At 44.1% G+C, this 20,000-nt stretch overlaps 4 protein-coding genes across 6 annotated transcripts in view; 2 read left to right on the forward strand and 2 right to left on the reverse strand.

Moving 5' to 3' along the window:
* Window positions 1–8,981, reverse strand: part of abcc12 (ATP-binding cassette, sub-family C (CFTR/MRP), member 12) — a 45,536-nt gene extending 36,555 nt beyond the window's left edge. The window contains exon 1 of one of the 2 annotated variants that reach the window (XM_031587381.2): window positions 8,875–8,981. The gene's annotated coding sequence lies outside the window, so the exon portion shown is untranslated. Of the gene's footprint in view, window positions 1–8,641; window positions 8,793–8,874 lie in introns of those variants that run through there. The other variant, XM_042702759.1, reaches the window with a different exon arrangement.
* A 2,387-nt stretch (window positions 8,982–11,368) lies between these two features.
* On the forward strand, window positions 11,369–14,718 carry cnep1r1 (CTD nuclear envelope phosphatase 1 regulatory subunit 1). Its single transcript, XM_012828772.3, has 6 exons — window positions 11,369–11,522; window positions 12,001–12,072; window positions 12,605–12,678; window positions 13,828–13,937; window positions 14,113–14,167; window positions 14,323–14,718. Exons 1-6 carry the CDS (start codon window positions 11,498–11,500, stop codon window positions 14,362–14,364), a joined length of 378 nt encoding a protein of 125 aa, XP_012684226.1. The 5' UTR covers window positions 11,369–11,497; the 3' UTR covers window positions 14,365–14,718.
* Window positions 14,719–15,336: 618 nt separating this feature from the next.
* Window positions 15,337–18,069, reverse strand: LOC105901338 (arylamine N-acetyltransferase, pineal gland isozyme NAT-3-like). Of its 2 annotated transcripts, none has more exons than XM_012828771.3 (2): window positions 17,946–18,069; window positions 15,337–16,260 (listed from the first exon to the last, which is right to left on the reverse strand). In XM_012828771.3, exon 2 carries the CDS (start codon window positions 16,246–16,248, stop codon window positions 15,376–15,378), a length of 873 nt encoding a protein of 290 aa, XP_012684225.2. In that variant the 5' UTR covers window positions 16,249–16,260; window positions 17,946–18,069; the 3' UTR covers window positions 15,337–15,375. The 2 variants fall into 2 exon arrangements, with proteins under 2 accessions (XP_012684225.2, XP_012684224.2); XM_012828770.3 differs by lacking the exon at window positions 17,946–18,069 and adding an exon at window positions 17,245–17,552.
* A 1,316-nt stretch (window positions 18,070–19,385) lies between these two features.
* Window positions 19,386–20,000, forward strand: part of LOC105901337 (alpha-parvin) — a 12,894-nt gene continuing 12,279 nt past the window's right edge. Inside the window, exon 1 of the mRNA XM_031587176.2 lies at window positions 19,386–19,760. Within this exon, the coding sequence (XP_031443036.1) occupies window positions 19,634–19,760 (127 nt within the window). The 5' untranslated portion in view covers window positions 19,386–19,633. The remainder of the gene's footprint in view (window positions 19,761–20,000) is intronic.

Below are 20,000 nucleotides of genomic sequence, written 5' to 3' on the forward strand. Positions count from 1 at the left end.
TTCAATTCAATTTTTATTATATATATATACAGCGGGTAAAATAAGTATTGAACACATCACGCCATTTTTCTCAGTAAATATATTTCCAAAGGTGCTATTGACATATTTTCACAACATGTTGGTAACAACCCTATTAATAATCCATACATACAAAGACACCAAAACAAATAAGTTCAGAAATTAAGTTTTGTGTATTAATCTGAAATGACACAGGGAAAAAGTATTCAACACGTGAATAAAGAGAGGTGCAAAACGACATGGAAAGCCAAGACAACAGCTGAAATCTATCAGTAATTAGAAAGCAATCCGGCCCCTTGTCAGTGCGAATTAATATAAGCTGGTTCAGTCCCATCTGATGGCCTATAAAAAGGTGTCTCATTACCAAGGTGTCACACAAGAAACATCTCATGATGGGTTAAAGCAAAGAGCTCTTGCAAGACCTTCGCAACCTTATTGTTGCAAAACATACTCATGCCGTTGGACGCATTTCTAAACTTCTGAAACTTCCAGTAAGCACTGTTGGGCCCATAATCCGGAAGTGGAAAGAACATCATTTCACCATTAACTGGCCACGACCTGGTCCTCCTCGCAAGATTTCTGATAGAGGAGTGAAAAGAATTATCAGAAGAGTTGTCCAAGAGCCAAGGACCACTTGTGGAGAGCTTCAGAAAGACCTGGAATTAGCAGGTACAATTGTTTCAAAGAAAACAAAAAGTAATGCACTCAACCGCCATGGCCTGTATGCACGCCCCCCACGCAAGACTCCATTGGTTGTTTAAAGTTTGCTGCACAACATTGAGCCACCCCTGTGAAATACTGGGAGAATATAGTCTGGTCAGAAGAGAGGAAAATTGAACTCTTTGGATGCCATAATACACACAATGTTTTGAGGACAAATGACACTGCACATCACCCTAAAAACACCAGTTTGGAGGTGGGAACATCATGATGTGGGGCTGCTTTTCAGCATATGGTACTGGCAAACTTCACATGATTGAAGGAAGGATGAATGGAAAAATGTACCGAGACATTCTTGAAAAAAATCTGCTGTCAACTACCAGGATGATGAAGATGAAACGAGGGGGGACATTTCAGCAAGACAAGGATCCCAAACACACAGCCAAGGAAACTCTCAATTGGTTTCAGAGAAAGAAAATAAAGCTGCTAGAATTGAATCCAATTGAAAATCTATGGGAAGAACGGAAGATCAGAGTTCATAGAAGAGGCCCATGGAACCTTCAAGATTTGCAGACTGTTTGTGTGGAAGAATGGGCCAAAATCACACATGAACAATGCATACGACTAGTTTCTCCATACAGGCAGTGTCTTGAAGCTGTCATTACCAACAAAGGCTTTTCTACAACGTATTAAATAAATATCAGTAAGCGTGTTCAATACTTTTTCCCTGTGTCATTTCACATTAGTACACATAACTTAATTTCTGAACTTATTTGTTTTGGTTTCTTTGTATGTATGGGTTATTACTAGGGCTGTCAGCGTTAATGCGTTAATCTATGCGATTAATGCGGCCGCGATTAACGCGATAAAATATTTTAACGCAGTTAACGCAACTTTAAAAAAAATATATATATATATTTTTTTTTAATTTTAGTTTAGTTTAGTTAGGGCTGTGTAGGCTACAGTTAACTCGCCTTGCTCCTTTATTGATGTCAGGTGAAAACTTATGAGTGAAACAATAATACACAAGAAACGAAACACAGCAAGTTACTATTAGATTCATTACACCAAGAATCAGAGCAACAACAGATTACAACACAGCCGGCTAATAAGTGCTAACGTCTGCCGACAACTGGGTAATGAATGAATGGTGTGCTAAAGATCACATATTAGAACGTAACGTATCTAAATTAATAATAATTACATTTTACGTTACAACGAACTAACACAGTTCATAGAATTTAAACATAGGTCACTTAAACATATTTATCAAAGTGTGAGCCAGCATAATTTAATAGAGGCTTACTAGACATGTGCGTTACTAACTGTCACAGTTGTCAAAGTAAAAGTCTGTCAACAGAAAGAAATACAATAGTGTGTGCGTGCAGGGATGGATTACTGAACGGGCTGAACGGGCCCAGGCCCAAGGGCCCCTGAGCTCAGGGGGGCCCTAAACCAGAGCCTCTGCGTGAAGTCGCTGTTATTAACTTTGCTTGCTGTCAATTGTTTTTAGACTTTGTATTTGTTAATATCAGAAGTGGCTCAAATGTATCTCTTATTTGTGGTTGGAAGCGGTGTATTTTGTTACACGTCCTGACCAATGGTTTCATAATCCGTCCATGTGTGCGTGTCCATAGCAACAATACACTACAACATGAAACATTAAATCACTCCAAGCAATATACATTTGCTGACCTAAATAACATGCTATTTGTTTTTACTTGAGGTTATTTCAATAATTGACAATTTTAAGCTTGGCCTACCATTTTATGGGAGCGATGAGGGACAGGTGGGGCTTGAAAAGCCCCCCTTGTTCAAAGTGGGGAATGACAGAAAAAGTTTGCCACTGTGGTAGTTGAAGATGGAGAGAGCTGAGGGATTGTTGGGCGGAAAGTCTCTGTTTAAGAGCCAAAATGACGGAACAATCGACAAAACTGAAGTTGTATGTAGCATTTGTCAAGCTGAATTTAGCTATCACAGAAGCAGCTCGTCTTTAAGTTATCACCTTAATGAAAAGCACATTACCGATCTTACGATTTACCGTTGAGGGGCACCATTGTGTTTAAAAAAAAAAAAATACAATTAAACAACAGTGTCTAAAATGCACGCTGTATGAAGTGATTACTGGTTAATTTATAAGATTTAGTCTTAAGAAGAAAAACAAACTTTTAATCGCAATTAATCGCGATTAATTCATTTCAAAATGTGCGATTAATTAGTTAATTTTTTTAATCGATTGACAGCCCTAGTTATTACCAACATCTGGTGAAAACTGCATGTCAATAGCACCTTTGGAAATATATTTACTGAGAAAAATGGTGACATGTTCAATACTTATTTTACCCGCTGTATATATATATATAGCGCCATAACAATAGAAATGTCTCTAGATCAAGACATTTGACAAATAAACAATGCGGAACACACACACACACGCACACACACACACACACACACACACACACACACACACACACACACACCTCTCTATGTGTTATGATTGAGTCTGATACGTGGCTCAGTGCTGTCAAACCTACATCTAACCCGTTACTATTAAAATGCCAGGGACCACTATGACCGCCAACCCTTCTCCTCTGTAGCTCCTCACGCTGTACCACCTGTTTACACAAGCCTAGGCTTAGGCTCAGGCTCAGGCTCAGGCTCAGGCTTAGGGTTAGGGTTATCCTAACTCTTCCAGTCCCCTTTAGGGCATGTACCTAATATAGTGACCTAAGCCTCAGCTCAGTTGCATAAAGCACTCTACGCTCACTGGGGTACTTACCGAATGGTTTAGAATAGTTATATGCGGTCTCACTAAACATGACCTAAAAACGACCTGTAGCGGTCTCACTAAACATGACCCTAACACGACCTATAGCGTCACACTGCGCTATGGAGCCAGACCCGTCATGAGCCAGAGCCGGCTCATGCCGCTGTTGGACGTAACGTTTCCTGAGCCTGTAGTTATATATTTATATAAATATGCGGTTTCACTAAACATGACCTCTAGCGTCACGCTGCTCTATGGATCCAGAGCCGTCTGTTCCATCTTGAAATCCGGAGGAGCAGAGGAGGACTTTCACTCTGACTTCTAGGAATGGCCTCAAGTAACTCCGAAAGGGAAAAAACATGTATCGCGATAATAAGCAGCAATTCAAGGACTGAGAGCAAGGGTTCATGCTGCTGTTGGACCTCGCGTTTGCTGAGCCTGTCAGTCGGCTAACGTTACACATTTACAAACGTTCCCACAGAGTTGTCCCAGGGAGTTTTCAGGTAGAGTTACTATTAAAGATATATTGCCCACGAAAGCCTACATGTGCATTCTGTCCTGCGTTTTAACAGGGAACATAAAACTATTTTATAGAAGGCAGTTTCAAGCTTGTAGGTTAAAGGTTTTGGCTTAAGACAGTGGTTCTCAAACTTTTTCTATCATTCCCCACTTTGAACAAGGGGGCCTTTTCAAGCCCCACCTGTCCCTCATTGCTCCCATAAAATGGTAGGCCAAGCTTAAAATTGTCAAAATTAATGAAATAACCTCAAGTAATAACAAATAGCATCTTATTTAGGTCAGCAAATGTATATTGCTTGGAGTGATTTCATGTTTCATGTTGTAATGTATTGTTGTTATGGACACGCACACATGGACGGATTATGAAACCATGGGCCCCTGGGCCTAGAGATGTAACAAAATACACTGCTTCCAACCACAAATAAGAGATACATTTAAGCCAACTCTAATATTAACAAAACCAAAGTCTAAAAGCAATTGACAGCAAGCAAAGTTAATAACAGCGCAGAGGCTCTGGCTTAGGGGCCTCTGGGCCTGGGCCCGGTAGGCCCGTTCGGTAATCCATCCCTGCACGCACACAGTATTGCATTGGTTTCTGTTGACGGACTTTTACTCTGACATCATAAAAATGCTCGTCTCGTGGGATAGGGAACAACTCTGACAGTTAGTAATATAAACATAGCACAAAAAGTAAGGACATTTGTGTTTGGTAGATTATTTGCTGGAAATCAGGGTGCGAGGAAATCATAACTCAATAGAGGCTTACTAGATATGTGCGTACCTAAACATAGCACAAAAAGTAAGGAAATTTGTGTTTAGTAGATTATTTCTTTGTTGTAACAATGCTTCTTGGCAATAAAACCGTTGGAAAGCCTGTTTATTTCCCTTTTAACTGGTGCGACATTTGTAAGGAACATGCATTTGGGGGATGAGCAGCAGAGCTGAGTATGTGGGTTGCGCCAATGAAAAATGTGCCAAATGAAAAATGAAAATGAAAAATGTGCCAAATCTTCTCTGCCAATGCCAAACAGCTTATTTTGCTGTTGCTATTGACTCTTGTTTTGAGCTTCTGGTACCCCCAGGTGCTGATTGGCACTTGATTGGCAGCACCTGTGAGCATGGGCCCTGCTACAGTGGTCAGTAGGTGTCTGCTCCAAGAATCGGCATGCCACGTTTGACTGATCTGGATAGGGCAACTTCAAGCTGGTGTTCCGCAAAACCAAGTTGCGGCATTATTTGGAGTGAGCCCTAGTACCATCTCCAAACTGAAGGCCAAGTCCCATATAACGGGGGATGTCAGAGACAGGCTGCGAAGTAGGGGTGGGCGATATGAGCTAAAATTCATATCACGATATTTTCCACTGTCCAGACGATATCGATATAATATAACGATATATGAGGGGGAAAAAATCTGAATCACATTTTTATAGCCCTTAGTTAAATTACATTAGTTAAGGCAAAATATGTCATGAAAATAAAAATAAAATAATGAGAAAATAAAATAAATATGAATTTATAATCAAAATCGCTGAATTTGCGCATGTCCTGTTCAACCAGAGAGGAGACACGCGAGGTGAGGCAGCGACAAGCTGCGCCTCATCTCAGATTGTGCAATCCATCACAAACTGGGTTGAGCGCATGCCTTTTGCTTTCTCATTGTTTGTCACCACTGTAATATTTGCGGGCACTTTTATTATATGTCCTTTCTATCCATAGAATAGGTCATGTATTTCACATATGTGTAGAACCTATTCTAGTCTTGCTGATCTAACATAAAACCGCAGTGAAAAAGCACAGAGGGGAGGCTAATAGTAACTCTGCCTCAATGAAGGGGGCGTTAAATAAGAGTATGACATTTGTATGACATGATAGCTAGTTATCTAGCTGATGTTATAGTCTCCTCGATTTAACTCATCAAATTATAATGGGAAAAGGTTGGATATGGGAACCCTCAGGGTGCCTATGCAACTTCGTATGAAAGAGTTCATATTCACAAGTTCATATTCACACACATTAACATCACCTTCTGCGTGTTCGCTCATCCTCGATTGTTCACTTTTGCACTTATAATAAGCTATATAAATATATATTAGTACCTAGCTTACCTACTAACTGCAGCTGCCTCCACGAGTGTTTGTTGCTAGCACTACATAGCCTAGAGAGGTTAGATTAAAATAAAAAATAGATATAGCTACTAACTACTATCACTCAATTGAAATTTTGTACAAAACAATATGAATGCCCAATTAGAATTTATGAATATATCACGGTATCCACGGTATTGCAAAATCCATATCATGGAGCAGCAAAATACCGGTTGTGAATATCATACCGGTATATCGCCCACTCCTACCGCGAAGTGGACGATATGATCGACGGCTCTCTGCCCAGACAATCCGGAACAGACTGCATGCAGCCAATCTCCGGTCTCATAGGGCTGCCAGGAGGCCTGCCATGACTGCCCTTCACCGTCGGCAACACCTGCACTGGAACCTGAAAATGTGGAGGAACGTTATGTTCAGCGATGAGTCCAGATTCTGCCTACGCCAGTTGGACCGTAGGGTCAAAGTATGGAGAAGACGCAGAGAACGCTATGCTGATTGCTGCACCGATAGAGTAACATCTTTTGGTGGAGGCAGTGTAATGGTGTGGGCCGGCATCTCCCTCACTGGAAAAACGAGGCTTGTCAACATTGCAGTCAAGGTTACATTACAGGTACAGTAACATTAGTGGCACGGTGGCTCAGGTGCTTGCACTGCCGCCTCATAGCAAGAAGGTCCTGTGTTCGATTCCCGGATGGGGCGCTGTTGGTCCTGGGGGGCAGGATGGGGCGCTGTTGGTCCTGGGGGGCAGGATGGGGCGCTGTTGGTCCTGGGGGGCAGGTTCTCAGTGCTCAGGTCCCGGGCCTTTCTGTGTGGAGTTTGCATGTTCTCCGCATGTGTGTGTGTGTGTGTGTGTGTGTGTGTGTGTGTGTGTGGAGTTTGCATGTTCTCCCCTGTGTTCACAAGGGGTTTCCTCCACTAAGAACCCCAACAGAAAAACATGCAGAAGAACAGAACACTCTCCTGTCTGTCCCTGACCAAGACGGACGGATCACTTGACTTGGTCCCCGGGCGCCTAAAGGTTGCTCACTGCTCCTGGGGTCCTGGAGGAAGGACATTCCAGGGTGGGAAAAATGCAGAGGATAATTTCCTGCGACCTCCGCCTGCGTGTGTGTGTCCTGTGTCGCCACCTAAAAATGCACACGTGTGTTGCTGTGTGTCGTTTGTGCCACAATAAACTGACTGAAAACTGTAGTCAGCCTTGTTTGTTTGGAGGCAATCTCAATGCAGAGAGATATCGAGATGAGATTCTGCAACCAGTGGCAATCCTATATCTCCACAGTCTGGGACCGAACTCTATCCTCCAAGATGACAACGCTCACCCCCACAGAGCGGGGTTTATCAGAGACTACCTCCAGAATTTGGGAGTGGAGAGGATGGAATGGCCTGCCAGCAGTCCTGACCTCAACCCTATTGAACACTTGTGGGATCAGCTTGGGCGTGCTGTTTGTGTCAGAGTGACCAGCAGAACCACGTTGGCTGACTTGCGACAAATGCTGGTTGTAGAATGGGATGCGCATCCCACAGCAGTGTGTGACCAGGCTGGTGACCAGCATGAGGAGGAGGTGCCAGGCTGTTGTGGCTGTGTATGGTTCTTCCACACGCCACTGAGGCTCCTGTTTGTTAAATTAATAAATTGCCAATATGTCTTGTTTCTTCAAACTTCAATCATCCAATCCATCAACACCCAACAAGAGTCAATGGCAGAATAAGCTGTTTGGCATTGGCAAAGATTTGGCAAATGTTTCATGGCCGCAACCCACATACTCAGCTCTGCTGCTCATCCCCCAAATGCATGTTCCTTACCAATATGGCACCATTTAAACGGGAAACAGGCTTTCCAACGGTGAAAGATGTATTGCCAAGAAGCAACAAATGAATAATCTACCAAACACAAATGTCCTTACTTTTTGTGCTATGGTTAGTTACGCACATATCTAGTAAGCTCAGTGTGACTTGGGTTATGATTTCCTCGCACCCTCGAAAACAATGACTACGTTTTTCCGCTGTCTCACACTCTGATAAACATGTTTAAGTCACCTACGTTTAATTTCTATGAACTGTGTTAGTTCGTTGAAAGGTCAAATGTAATTATTAGTCATTTATCTACGTTACGTTTTAATATGTGACCGTTAGCACACCATTCATTCATAGCATTGGCACTTATTAGCCAGCTATGCTGTAATCTGTTGTTGCTCTGATTCTTGGTGAATTGAATCTAATAGTAACTTGCTGTGTTTAGTTAAGATACCGTATTTTCCGTTTCTTGTGTATTAGTTTCACTCAGAAGTTTTCACCTGACATCAATAAAGGAGCAAGGCGCTCGCTACCTGCCTCGTGAAATCGAGTTTGGCAGACTGTTGAACTACGTCACATAGTAAAACACGTAGCGGGAACAGTAGCTACACCGCCCTAACTACACTTTCATGCTCCGGGAAAGTTTTATCAAAATTGTCCCGCTGCAATAATACCCCGACGTCAATCAAAATCTATTCTCTATAAAGGAAAGCATTGCCACAGATCAGGGTAAAAAAAAAAAAAAATCTCCCGTTCATCGCCTCCATTGCCCCACCTGTCACTTCTCTGCGCCCCACACTTGGAGAAACGCTGGCTTAAGTGTTGATTTGTGGTGCATCCGAAACAACATCTTCTGACTGATGGCTTCGGTTAAAACACAAGCTTTTGTGTTTTACTTCAACGTCATCGCGAAAAATATCTGTTTTCATTCAGTGAAATCGGATCGGTCGCCTATGCTCTCAGACTGTCAACATACAGTGTCATCTGAAATAATATAAAACAACTCACCGAATGAGAGAGTGGGGCCGAATAGGGTGCTTGGGCGACTGCGCTGTTATGTAACAATGGCCACAGTGATGGAACACTCGGAAAGGTCGTCATTTTCCGCTCTTATTAACAAATAGAAGAGCTTCCAGATTCCAAGTAGCGGGACGAGTCTGTCTGCAGAGCCGCGTTATTAAGCCAGCAGTGACATGCTGGAATAGCATTGCAAGTGCAATGCAACACAATTTCAGTTGGGCTATTTTTCCTACCCTTTTACAACTATTACAAACCAGAAGGACATAATTAGATTGACTACCTTTCAAACTAGAGGTGGCGTTATGGTATATAAACTCGTAAAAAAAAAGTTGGAAATTTGTGTTTGGTCGATTATTTCTCTGTTGTTACAATGCTAATTGGCATTATATTTTATATCGTTGCCTGTTTATTTAATAATAAACAGACACCCTTTTTAATTTAAAACAGGCAATTGGCTGGAATTGGCTCTTTGGCGTTGCGGTCAGGGTGCATGTTTGACACCCTGTAGACCCATCACATTATCTAGATTTATAAGTAACACTGTAGAGAAATCAAGATTAAATATTATTACACATTTAAGTGTCATTTTTAAACTAAAATCCAGAGTTAAATTAACTCTGTACAGTGCCATCATATTACTCTGTGACTAACTATTACTATTACTCAGTGTGACTAACCTATAGTGTTAAATATTTTTACACATTTCATTGTTCATTTTAACACAAAAAAATTTGAAAATCTGACACTGGCCATACATTGTCCACTATTAGTTAGGCGCTCAAATGGCCTTAGTTATCTGACCACAAACAAATGCAACATTCGCTGATTAGCCTACCTCTTGTTACCAGCAGAACACACAACACTCCAAAATGGCATTGGATTGAAGAAATCAGGCCTATGATGTGCATTGCGCATGAATGCTTTGTCCGTGCTTGACAAGATCTGCGTAATGTCCTGCGACAATCTGCCGGTGATTTCCTTCGCACGAATGGCACCCTATATTCAAAACCAGAATGGGCTAAGTTAACAAATATTGCCTAGGAAAAATTAAATGGGTGATAGCCTGGTGAGCGTCTCCCCTCCGCTGCGCAAACTAAATGCTGAGTGTGTTTTGTGCCACTTAAAATATTTCTAAATTATGCCAGGGGGTGCAATGCCCCTGCCCCCCCCCCCCCCCCCCCAAACACCGTGCATGCATAGGCCTACATTTTGGTATATCATTAAACAGTCATTAAACTCGTGAGCCTGCACTTCCAGCATCCCTGTATAGGCCTATGTGTAAAACATGGAAATTCCTCCCACGGACTGCTGCAAACACGCCAGTGAGCTGGCCTCTTGCATTCTTCACCTTGCACACGCACTTTTTGCCACCCGACCACAAACATGATTCCGGCACCACTGGTCGGAACAATGGCCTTTCGGAACAGAGGGTTTAATTTTGTCGGAGAAAATATATTTCGGAATATTGAGATTTCGGAATATCGGGCTTTCGGAACTCTGGCCCTGGGCATTGGGTGGATACGCACACACACGGCGGAACCCTATACACCATGGCATATCGGGATGATTTGGGTTGTGCTTCCGGCTCTGCCCAAAATAGTTACAAAAACACAGCTCCTCTGGGACACACGATTGTTCTAAGACTTCCAGTACGAGGACAGTCACACCATGCCTGCACACACACACACAAATGTGTTTTATGAACAGTCCTGGATCTCGATTTCTTACTAAAATAATGATACTGATGACTTGCCCTGAATCTATTAACCTGTCATTCCGATCATGCATGGAAGTCCTCAAAAATAATGTGATATCGTTGATCAAAAACATGTTTTTAAGCAGCAGATCTACTTTACACTATTTTGCATTTTGTGTGAGCACGAGAGAGAGTTACCAGCGCACCAGTCACAGAGCTTGTCATCGTTGGCATCTGGTGTAGCTAGTTATCTACTTCACTGAGGAAAGACTCAAAAGCGAAGGATATAGAAACCTTTTTTTCCCAAAAGACTCAAAGAAAAAGGACGAAGGCGTCGAGGCGCAGGCGCGGCTAGAGGAGGTGGAGGAGGAGGTTGCTGACCATTTGGGCAAAAGCAAAGTTTAAAAAACGGGAATGAAATAATGAGAACCATTTAGAGTCCACTTTAATACCCCCCAGTTCAAGCCCACGTTAACTTCAGACAGACGACGGGTCCTGTCCGAAGCTGCGTGAAAATTGTGCATTTGGATGCCAGAATTTAAAATACATTTCCGGGGGAGAATGCCCCCAAAGATTTAAAAATCCATTCGTCACACATAACTGTTTTGATAACGTACTGATTTGTCACAGAACTGTTTGAAGAACCTTTGCTATGTAGTTATTGCGGAGATTGTAGTTCCTTCTACAGCTAAATACCATATGGCGATAGCCAATGCCGATCGCTCTTGGCAGAACAAGGGTATTTAAAACAAAAATGCTCCTCTGAAGATGGCAAGATAATTTCTAATAGGTGACATGGCTCAAAGGATCAGCCAATCAACGGCTCTCTTCCTACAGTTGGCCAATCCGCATTGAGCATGTGTGTGCGTCTGAAGGCCTGTGGACGCACGCAGGAACTGAAGTATAGTGGAAGCAATGAATTCCCTGGAACAGGCTGAAGGTAAATTTGTTTACGTAAAGGGGATGTGTATGATATGTAATATTCCTAGATTTTGATTATTCGTTATTGTACCCCTTGTCCGCTTTATAATGAAGGGAGTTCTTGTAACAGTATTCAGCTACTTAGATAGTTAACACTGCAGCCAAGCGAGCTTTGGTCAGTAGCACCTTTGGCTAGCACATGCCCGGTGTTGGGGAAGCTAATTTGGCGTTCTTCGACAGACTCTCACTCTGTTCATTTCAAACTAATAGAGGCTAGTGTTGACATGTCTACATTCATCCCAGAGTGACGGTCAGCAGTGAACAGTATCACACCTGACCTTCCCCGAGTGTTTTTGCTGTAACAACTACCGTTAGCTCCCTGGGCTAGCTAAAGAGCTAATGTCACAATAGCTTCTACGGACTTTGGCATAACGCATAACGAACATTGTGAGGTCTGTAGTAACTCTCTGTCTGTCTGTTTCTGCGTTTGCCGGTAGACCTGAAGGCTTTTGAGAGGAGGCTTACGGAGTATGTTTCCTGCTTGCAGCCCGCCACTGGCCGCTGGCGAAGTAAGTACAGCTGGGTTGGTGGTACAGAAAGTACACATGCGAACTGTCCTACCGTTAGCAGTTTTAAATGCATTATTTATTTAAGTGTTTAATCATTACAAGCAGTCACATAATTTAGCAGCCGCAGTGTTTCATCCCTCTCTGAGTTACAGATATTATATATAAATTAATGCGTGTGTGAGTGTTTGTTGGTTGGTGGTTGTGGTCACTGCTGTTAGTTCTTAGTTAGCAGTGTTGTTGTAGTACCGGTATGTTAGTAGTATTGTAAGTAAATTGTGTGTATGATGGTAAATGCTGTAGTGTGTGTGTGTGATGGTAAATGCTGTAATGTGTGTGTGTGTGATGGTAAATGTTGTAATGTGTGTGTGTGATGGTTAATGTTGTAAGTAATGTGTGTGTGTGTGATGGTAAATGTTGTAAGTAAAGTGTGTGTGTGTGTGATGGTAAATGTTGTAATGCGTGTGTACCAGTGGTTTAGATGGCTATCTATAATATATATCTATAATCTATATCTGTATCTCGCTCTCTGCAGTGATTCTGATCGTGGTGTCTGTCTGCACAGCCACGGGGGCGTGGAACTGGCTCATCGACCCAGACACACAGAAGGTGCGTCTGTGTGTGTGACCCTGTGTGTGTGTATGTGTAACCCCGTATGTGTGTGTAACCCTGTGTGTGTGTGTGTGCGGTATATTCCACAGACACAACCTGTCACTAGTTCTGGAGACTAACTCAGAGGCTACCGAGCTGTTACGGGGCTTAGCAACATGTTAGACCGAAGTAGTTCAGGGACTGAGAACCAGGCTGCTGTACGAATGGAGTATAACCATTCAATCCAGTGCAGAGGCTGGACGGCAATTCGCAGCGGAATAATACAATATAACAGTTCTGCTGCAGCGTGTCAAGCTCAGGTGATTAGCTAGGTCCTCAAGACTTACTTATTGCCTTTCTAATCCTAGCCTGTCGTTGCGGAAACACTGTTACCGAGTAATACTTCTCTAAGTAAGGATTTCTTGAGAGGCCACAGTGGGTCAGAGTTTCACAATGTATTTGTCAGGTACAAGTTACTAATACAGTTACATATTCACGATTCTAGACGATTTTAAAGTAAATAATCTAAAGTTACAAATATAAAGGAAACATATGAAACATCCAAACATTCGTCTCGGAGGATGATGGCTACACACAGAGTGTGAGTCTCTGGCTAAAAAGTCCTTTGACTATCTTCCCCTTAAATACCTGTTTCATTTAGTCCTACATCTGGTATAATAATTAGCCACATGGACAGTGTTTCTTTCTTGATAAGGATCACACATTAGAACAGACAAATAGAGACTAATCTATGCAGCCGCAGGACTGAGACCACTCTACCACTCAGACTGAGACCATTCAAATAAGCCCAAACATGACAAAGAAATCATCTTCCAATGGAATTTTTCACTCGGCACTCTTCAGATTCATATCCCTGCCCCAGGGACAAATGCAAATCAATTCATAACTGTTATAAAATGCAGTTTTCTGGATGTTTTTGTTGATATTCTGTCTCTCACTGTTAAAATAGACCTACCATTACAATTATAGATCACACATTTCTTTGCAAGTGGCCAAACTTCCGAAATCGGCAGGGGGTCAAATACTTATTTTCCCCACTGTATGTTTGTGTGTGTGTAATGGTAACCCTGTGTGTGTAACCCTGTGTTTGTGTGTGTGTGTGTGTGTGTAACCCTGTGTGTGTGTGTGTGTGTGTTTCCCCTGCAGGTCTCCTTCTTCTCCTCGCTGTGGAATCACCCTTTCTTCACCCTCAGCTGCATCACACTCATCGGGCTCTTCTTCGCTGGGATACACAAGCGTGTCGTCGCACCCTCAATGTATCCTTCACACACACACACACACACACACACACACACACACACACACACACACACACACACGTGGGGCTGAAAACCCCTGTCTGTCTGTCTGTCTGCGTGAGTGTGTGTGTGCGTGCGTGTGGTCATATCTTCTCTCTCTACAGAGGGTGTTTCTTCTTAACGCTTCTTTCAGAATTGCAGCTCGCTGCCGGACAGTGCTAGCTGAATACAACATGTCCTGTGATGATGTAAGCAGCCTTTTTTAATCTTTTTCACAGAGAGTGCGTGTTTGTGTGTGCGTGCATGTGCGTGCGTGCGTGCGTGTGTACATGAATGCGGCTGTATTTGTACTGATGAGCTCCTCCACTGGACTGTGGGTTAACAGCGTGTCCTCTCTGTCCAGACGGGGAAACTCATCCTGAAGCCGCGGCCGCACATCCAATAGCAGCAGCAGCAGGAGGAAGAGGATCCCACCAATCAGCAGCGCACTTAGACAGATGGGCGGGATCACCGGAGGACAGAAAGAGATGAAGCCCCGCCTCTGGGCGGTGCTAAGGAGCCATGTATGAACTGTTTGCACACAGGAAACATCTCCATGGAAACGAGTTGCACTGTTGTCTGTGTAAAAGTCCCTAGTGGAAGAGCTGCTGGTCCTTTCTGTGTGTGTGTGTGTGTGTGTGTGTGTGTGTGTGTGTGTGTGTGAGAGAGTGTGAGAGAGTGTGTTTTCTGATGAATGAGGTGTTTTCTGCCTATTTTTAAAGCAGCTTTAAGACTCCTATAATAAACACTGATGTTTGGAGACACGTCTGTCCTCAGCAGCTGATTTACTGCATGCCTAGGCACAGCCTGAACTATGGGGGGGGGGGGGGGGGGGGGGGGGGTGAGATCATTCAGCTGTCAGGATGGACGTGGAAATACGCGCACACACACACCCCTCCCTCCTGAAGTTTGTGGTGTGTGTAGCGTTGAGCATGAGAAGTGTGTGTGTGTGTGTGAGGTTATGATCTTCCACTGATCACTCAGCTGTTAGGGAGAGAGTGGAAACACACACACACACACACACACACACACACACGTGCGTTAGGGTTAGTTGTCAGTGATGACCCTGCTTGTTCTTCAGAGCAGTGTGTTTGTGTGGGTGTGTTTCAGAGCAGGTGGTGTGTCTCTACTCAGTATTTGGCTTTTGCTAAAAAATGACTTCATTACACAAAACACTCCAAATGGGATCGATACCCAATTCCTAGCCTGATGCGATTACAACAGTTTTGGAGCCATTGCATGTTGTGTGAATGGAGTGCACCTGTCTCTGTGACTGAGCAGACGTCAAGGGTCAAAGGTCAGAGTGCTCCTGTCTCTGTGACTGGTCAGACGGAAGCGATCCAGTCTACAGAAACCCAGGAGAAAAACGGACTAAATGGAATGTGAACGTGTGTTTTATTTCAAACGATGCAAACCGTTACAGAGTGTAGCTGATTTGATTGTTCTTGAGTTTGAGGTTGTTGACTGTGGGCATTCCAAACTTCTCCCTCAGGACGTCCTGGACCTCGGCGTCCGTGATGTCACGCATCTCCATCAGGTCAAACTCTTCCTGGTAGCCAAACGTGACCTCACTGTACACCCAGCCAATCAGAGCTCTGAATCCGGTGGGTGTCTGCAGGGAGCAGATTGATTTGTTGGTGAAGAGGGACTCGGGGGCGGTCTGGTAGTAGTGGGAGGCGGCGTGGAAGTCCTCCGGCTGTCGGGGCTCCAGGCTGAAGCAGTAGAGGTCTTTGGTCCCGCGGCGGTCCACCAGGCTGGACTTGGCGAAGGCCTCGTTGGGGATCAGCGGCGGACGCGCGGTTTTCTCCAGGACCCACGTGCCGCCATCTTCCTTCAGGCGGAACGTTCCGGGCGGCTGGGGCTGCTCCTTCCCCGACACCAGCTCCAGGGGCTCCCAGATCTGAGAGGACACCCCGAAGCTGACGTCGGCGATGTAGGAGCCCCCGGCCACCTCCACCCTGTTGATGAGGTGGCCCTCCCGCTCACTGAAGCCGGGGAGATGGGGGTTGTGAACGCGGGCACCCAGGATGGTGTGTGTGTATCCCATCTGCCCCAGCGCCCAGGAGAAGAGCAGGTTGTTCTCGCAGCACCATCCCCCGCGGCGCTGCCGCACCAGCTTGTCGAAGACCAGCGGCAGCTCCATGCTGGCCTGCTGGCCGCTGTGCATGCTCAGGTTCTCAAAGGGGATGCTCATCACGTGTAGCCGGTGCACCAGCAGCAGAGTCGGCAGGTCTGGCCTCTCAAACGGACCACTGAAGCCGATCCTCTGGAAGTACTCCTGCAAGTCCATTATATACTGTACCTGCACAGGTGACACACACAGCACAGACACATCAACATACACACACACCAACATGTAGAAATTCCTGCGGGTGAGTTATACACCTACAAAGAACACGAAACAAAAACACTGAAAGATTAAAATATTTTCCTATTGTTTTTTTTTTTCTACGAGTCTGTCAGACTGCTTCTATGCTGACAACGTTACAATACTGTCCGGCTCGGTTCGGTAGGCGGACAGCTCTGCCTCGGGTATTCATTATCATGGAGGTGGAAATCTAACATTAGTCCCGGTTCATCAAGCCTATACAAAGTATCCACGTCGAAACAAGTTCATAAAGCAAAGGCTCTCGTTATAACTACCAAGAGTCACATCATGTTCATTCGTCAACCACAATACCTGTTTACGGTTTTAAACTTTTGGAGCCTGCTACGTCCCGCACATTTCGTTTTTAGATTAGATTCATTCTTGTAAGTACCAGGCTAGTTACTTAGTTTCACTTTGAAATATATTTATTTTTTGTCAAAACTGCCGACGACAAACTTCAGGCTTATTTTAGAATCTATTACAGAAGAAATGTTGGAATTGGCTTTTTTTGGTATTTTTAAAGGCAAGTAATTTTCCTTGAAAACAAAGTAAGTTCGTAACCGAGGTTAGTAGACCGTGTCTATTTTTATCTTAAAAGAATATGCAACGTTGGCAGCTCTGGTGCGTCCCAGCTGAAATTCTTTGGACAGCCTCCCCGGAAGGAAATGATCGAAGCACAGTGAATTTAGCGGCATCGAACTGAACGATCAGCTTCTAAAACTGCAACAATACATAGCCTACCTCACCATTAACCATATAAAACCAATTCATTTCTAAATTAACTCAATATGCTCTCCATACGAATGGGGAGAGATGAGAGCCTTAAATCTACCCACACACATACAACATTCAAGGTACATTCTCAACAATATTAACTGAGGATCCTGTCACAAAACTGTGAAGCGGTGCTGTACTTACGTATACATGGACGGACACAACTTCAACAAAGTGCAACGTTCAATTGTGTGAAAATATGCCCGAAGTTAACTGCCACTCCATCTTAATATGCCGTGAAACGATATCAAAACACTGTACCGTGCGGAGTGGAGTCACATGACCAACGCAATTACCAAATATAGTCATTTACCGGAACATGCTCCGTCTGGGCAACTTAACAAATAACTACTATATGGCCTTTTTAACAGTCCGGCAAGGCAAAATGTCTGGCCGATTTTGGAATCCCTGCCGGATGCATTTTTTTAGGTCTCGAAAAGAGGACTGTTGGGGGGGGACAACTTTATGTGAGGGGGGGTCCCTCCCGGGATCTCCGCCTATGTGTGTGTGTGTGTGTGTGTGTGTGTATGAGCCCTGTACGTGCTGATGAGCTGCTGCATTTGTGGGCCAGTGCGCCATCAAAACAAAATGCACACTGTGTTTTTTCGAGCCGTGTATCACTGGCCCCCTGCCAATGCCAGTCAGGGTTTCTGCACAGTACACCGGTGTCCCAACACAACATCGTAAAAAGAGAGGATCAAGTCACACAGAAAATATAGACAAACACTCAACACACACATGCAAACAAGCTGTGCTGCTATGAATGAGAAACACTATCTGACAGACATATAGTATGTGTGTGTGTATGTATGTGTAAATGTTAAGTAAATAGAGGAAAAACTCACCGTTCTGCTGCTAAACCTGGGTGTGTGATCTAGGATCAAAGTGCAACTCAATAGGCTGGATCATATGTGTCTATGGGCTGGATCCTATCAGTAGCATAGCAAAGTCTTGTGTGTGTGTGTGTGTGTGTGTGTGTGTGTGTGTGTGTGGTTGTGGTTGAACTTGAACCTATCATGAGAGAGAAGAATATAAGGCAAAACCAGGCCCTTCACATATATGTGACCACAGGGCCATACTGCATACTCACCACTACAGGGAGGCAAAACCAAGCCGTTCAAATAGACTAGCCATAGGCCAGTGATACATGGCTCGAAAAAACACAGTGACCAAAGGGCCATACTGCATTCTCACCACTAGAGGGAGGCAAAGCAACACTAGGGGATCCTGAGGAGACCTTTTTCTCTTCAAGTGTCCTCACTCTCTCTCTCTCTCGCACTCTCTCTCTCTCTCTCTCCATCCCTCTCTGTCTCTCTCCCTCTCCATCTCTCTCTGTTGAAGCCTCCATGTGAAAGGTCAAAGGTCATAGCTGTGTTTGCCTCAGGAAATCCTGTCTAGTTCATTTAAATTTTCTAGCCTCTAGTCAAGACTGATGATTCATATTATTACATTTATTGTATTACATTTTATTGCATTTAAATTATTACATTGATCCTCTCGTCAACACTGATGGTTCATTTTATTACAGTTTTGTGTGTTCAACGATATTTCCTGTACTTTTTTTGTTCACTTTTTTAAAAGACAAAGACAAAATACTTTGATGTGTGTGTGTGAGCGTGCATGTGTGTTTAGCAGGTTTGTGTATAGCTGTGTGTGTGTGACTGTGTCTGTGTCTGTATGACTGTGTGTGTATGACTCTGTGTGTGTGTGTGTGTGTGTGTGTGTGTGTGTGTGTGTGTGTGTGTGTGTGTGTGTGTGTGTGTGTGTGTGTGTGTGTGTGTGTGTGTGTGTGTGTGTGTGTGTGTGATATGCCTGCTATCTGCTAGATCACTGTCTGGGGATGTTGAATTGGATTAGTCCATGCAGCCACACATACACACACTCACACACACACACACACACACACACACACACACACACAGTGCAGAGCCCCAGAGCAGAGTCATTTAAATGCGTCTCTCTCTGCCAGTCAACAGCACTTAGGCCAATCAACCTGACCAGATTATCTGCAGCACATTGGATTATCTGTGTGAGGAGCGTGTGTGTGTGTGTGTGTGTGTGTGTGTGTGTGTGTGTGTGTGTGTGTGTGTGTGTGTGTGAGGAGCGTGTTTGTATGTGTGTGTGTGTGTGGGGGGGGGGGGGGGGGGTTGTGTGTATGTGACAATAATTACATACTAGTTATTCAAAAGCTCCTCCGTTTGGGGCTTAAAAGACTAAATGTAGATGTAAACTATGACATCGAGCGGCTGCGGATGTGATGGCCTACTCGCGTGACCAAAACTCTGGAGTTTCTGGAGTAACGGATTTAACGGGACAGTCTCCACATCCTCCCTCGCGTGAAGTAGGGAGGGAACCAGGCGGAGTTCCTCCGGGATAGACGGGTATCACATAGCCCGCGACAACGCCCATGAGTCGCACAAACAGCTTCAATCTGTGTGCGTTGGGAAGCAGGCGTACGAACTCGGGGTTAATCATTTACAGTCAACTAAGTAGCCTAATTTAGCACCCCATCAAACCAGCTCGAGCAAAAGCCATGGCTTCCTCTCCGTCTTCTCCGTCCAAAACTCCGACGCCGAAATCACCGCCCTCCAGAAAGAAGGATGACTCCTTCCTCGGAAAACTCGGGGGAACTTTGGCCAGACGGAAGAAAGCGAAAGAAGGTGTGATTTAGTGAATACATTTTTACTTTGCCCTTAGTTTATAAAGTTCAGCGTGTATGTATGTATGTATGTATGTATGTATGTGTCCGTAGACTGGTTTGTTCAGCGTTGTTCAAACCACAATTGGCATGGTTGGCAGAATAGGTATTTCAAATAACTAACACTTGTTTAGAAACTCCCTGACAGACTTGTTTAATGTATATTATTGTCTAAACTACACACAATTGGTCCATGTTTTCT

Source organism: Clupea harengus, chromosome 20 (genome assembly GCF_900700415.2).
Source record: "Clupea harengus chromosome 20, Ch_v2.0.2, whole genome shotgun sequence".
Taxonomy (NCBI): domain Eukaryota; kingdom Metazoa; phylum Chordata; class Actinopteri; order Clupeiformes; family Clupeidae; genus Clupea; species Clupea harengus.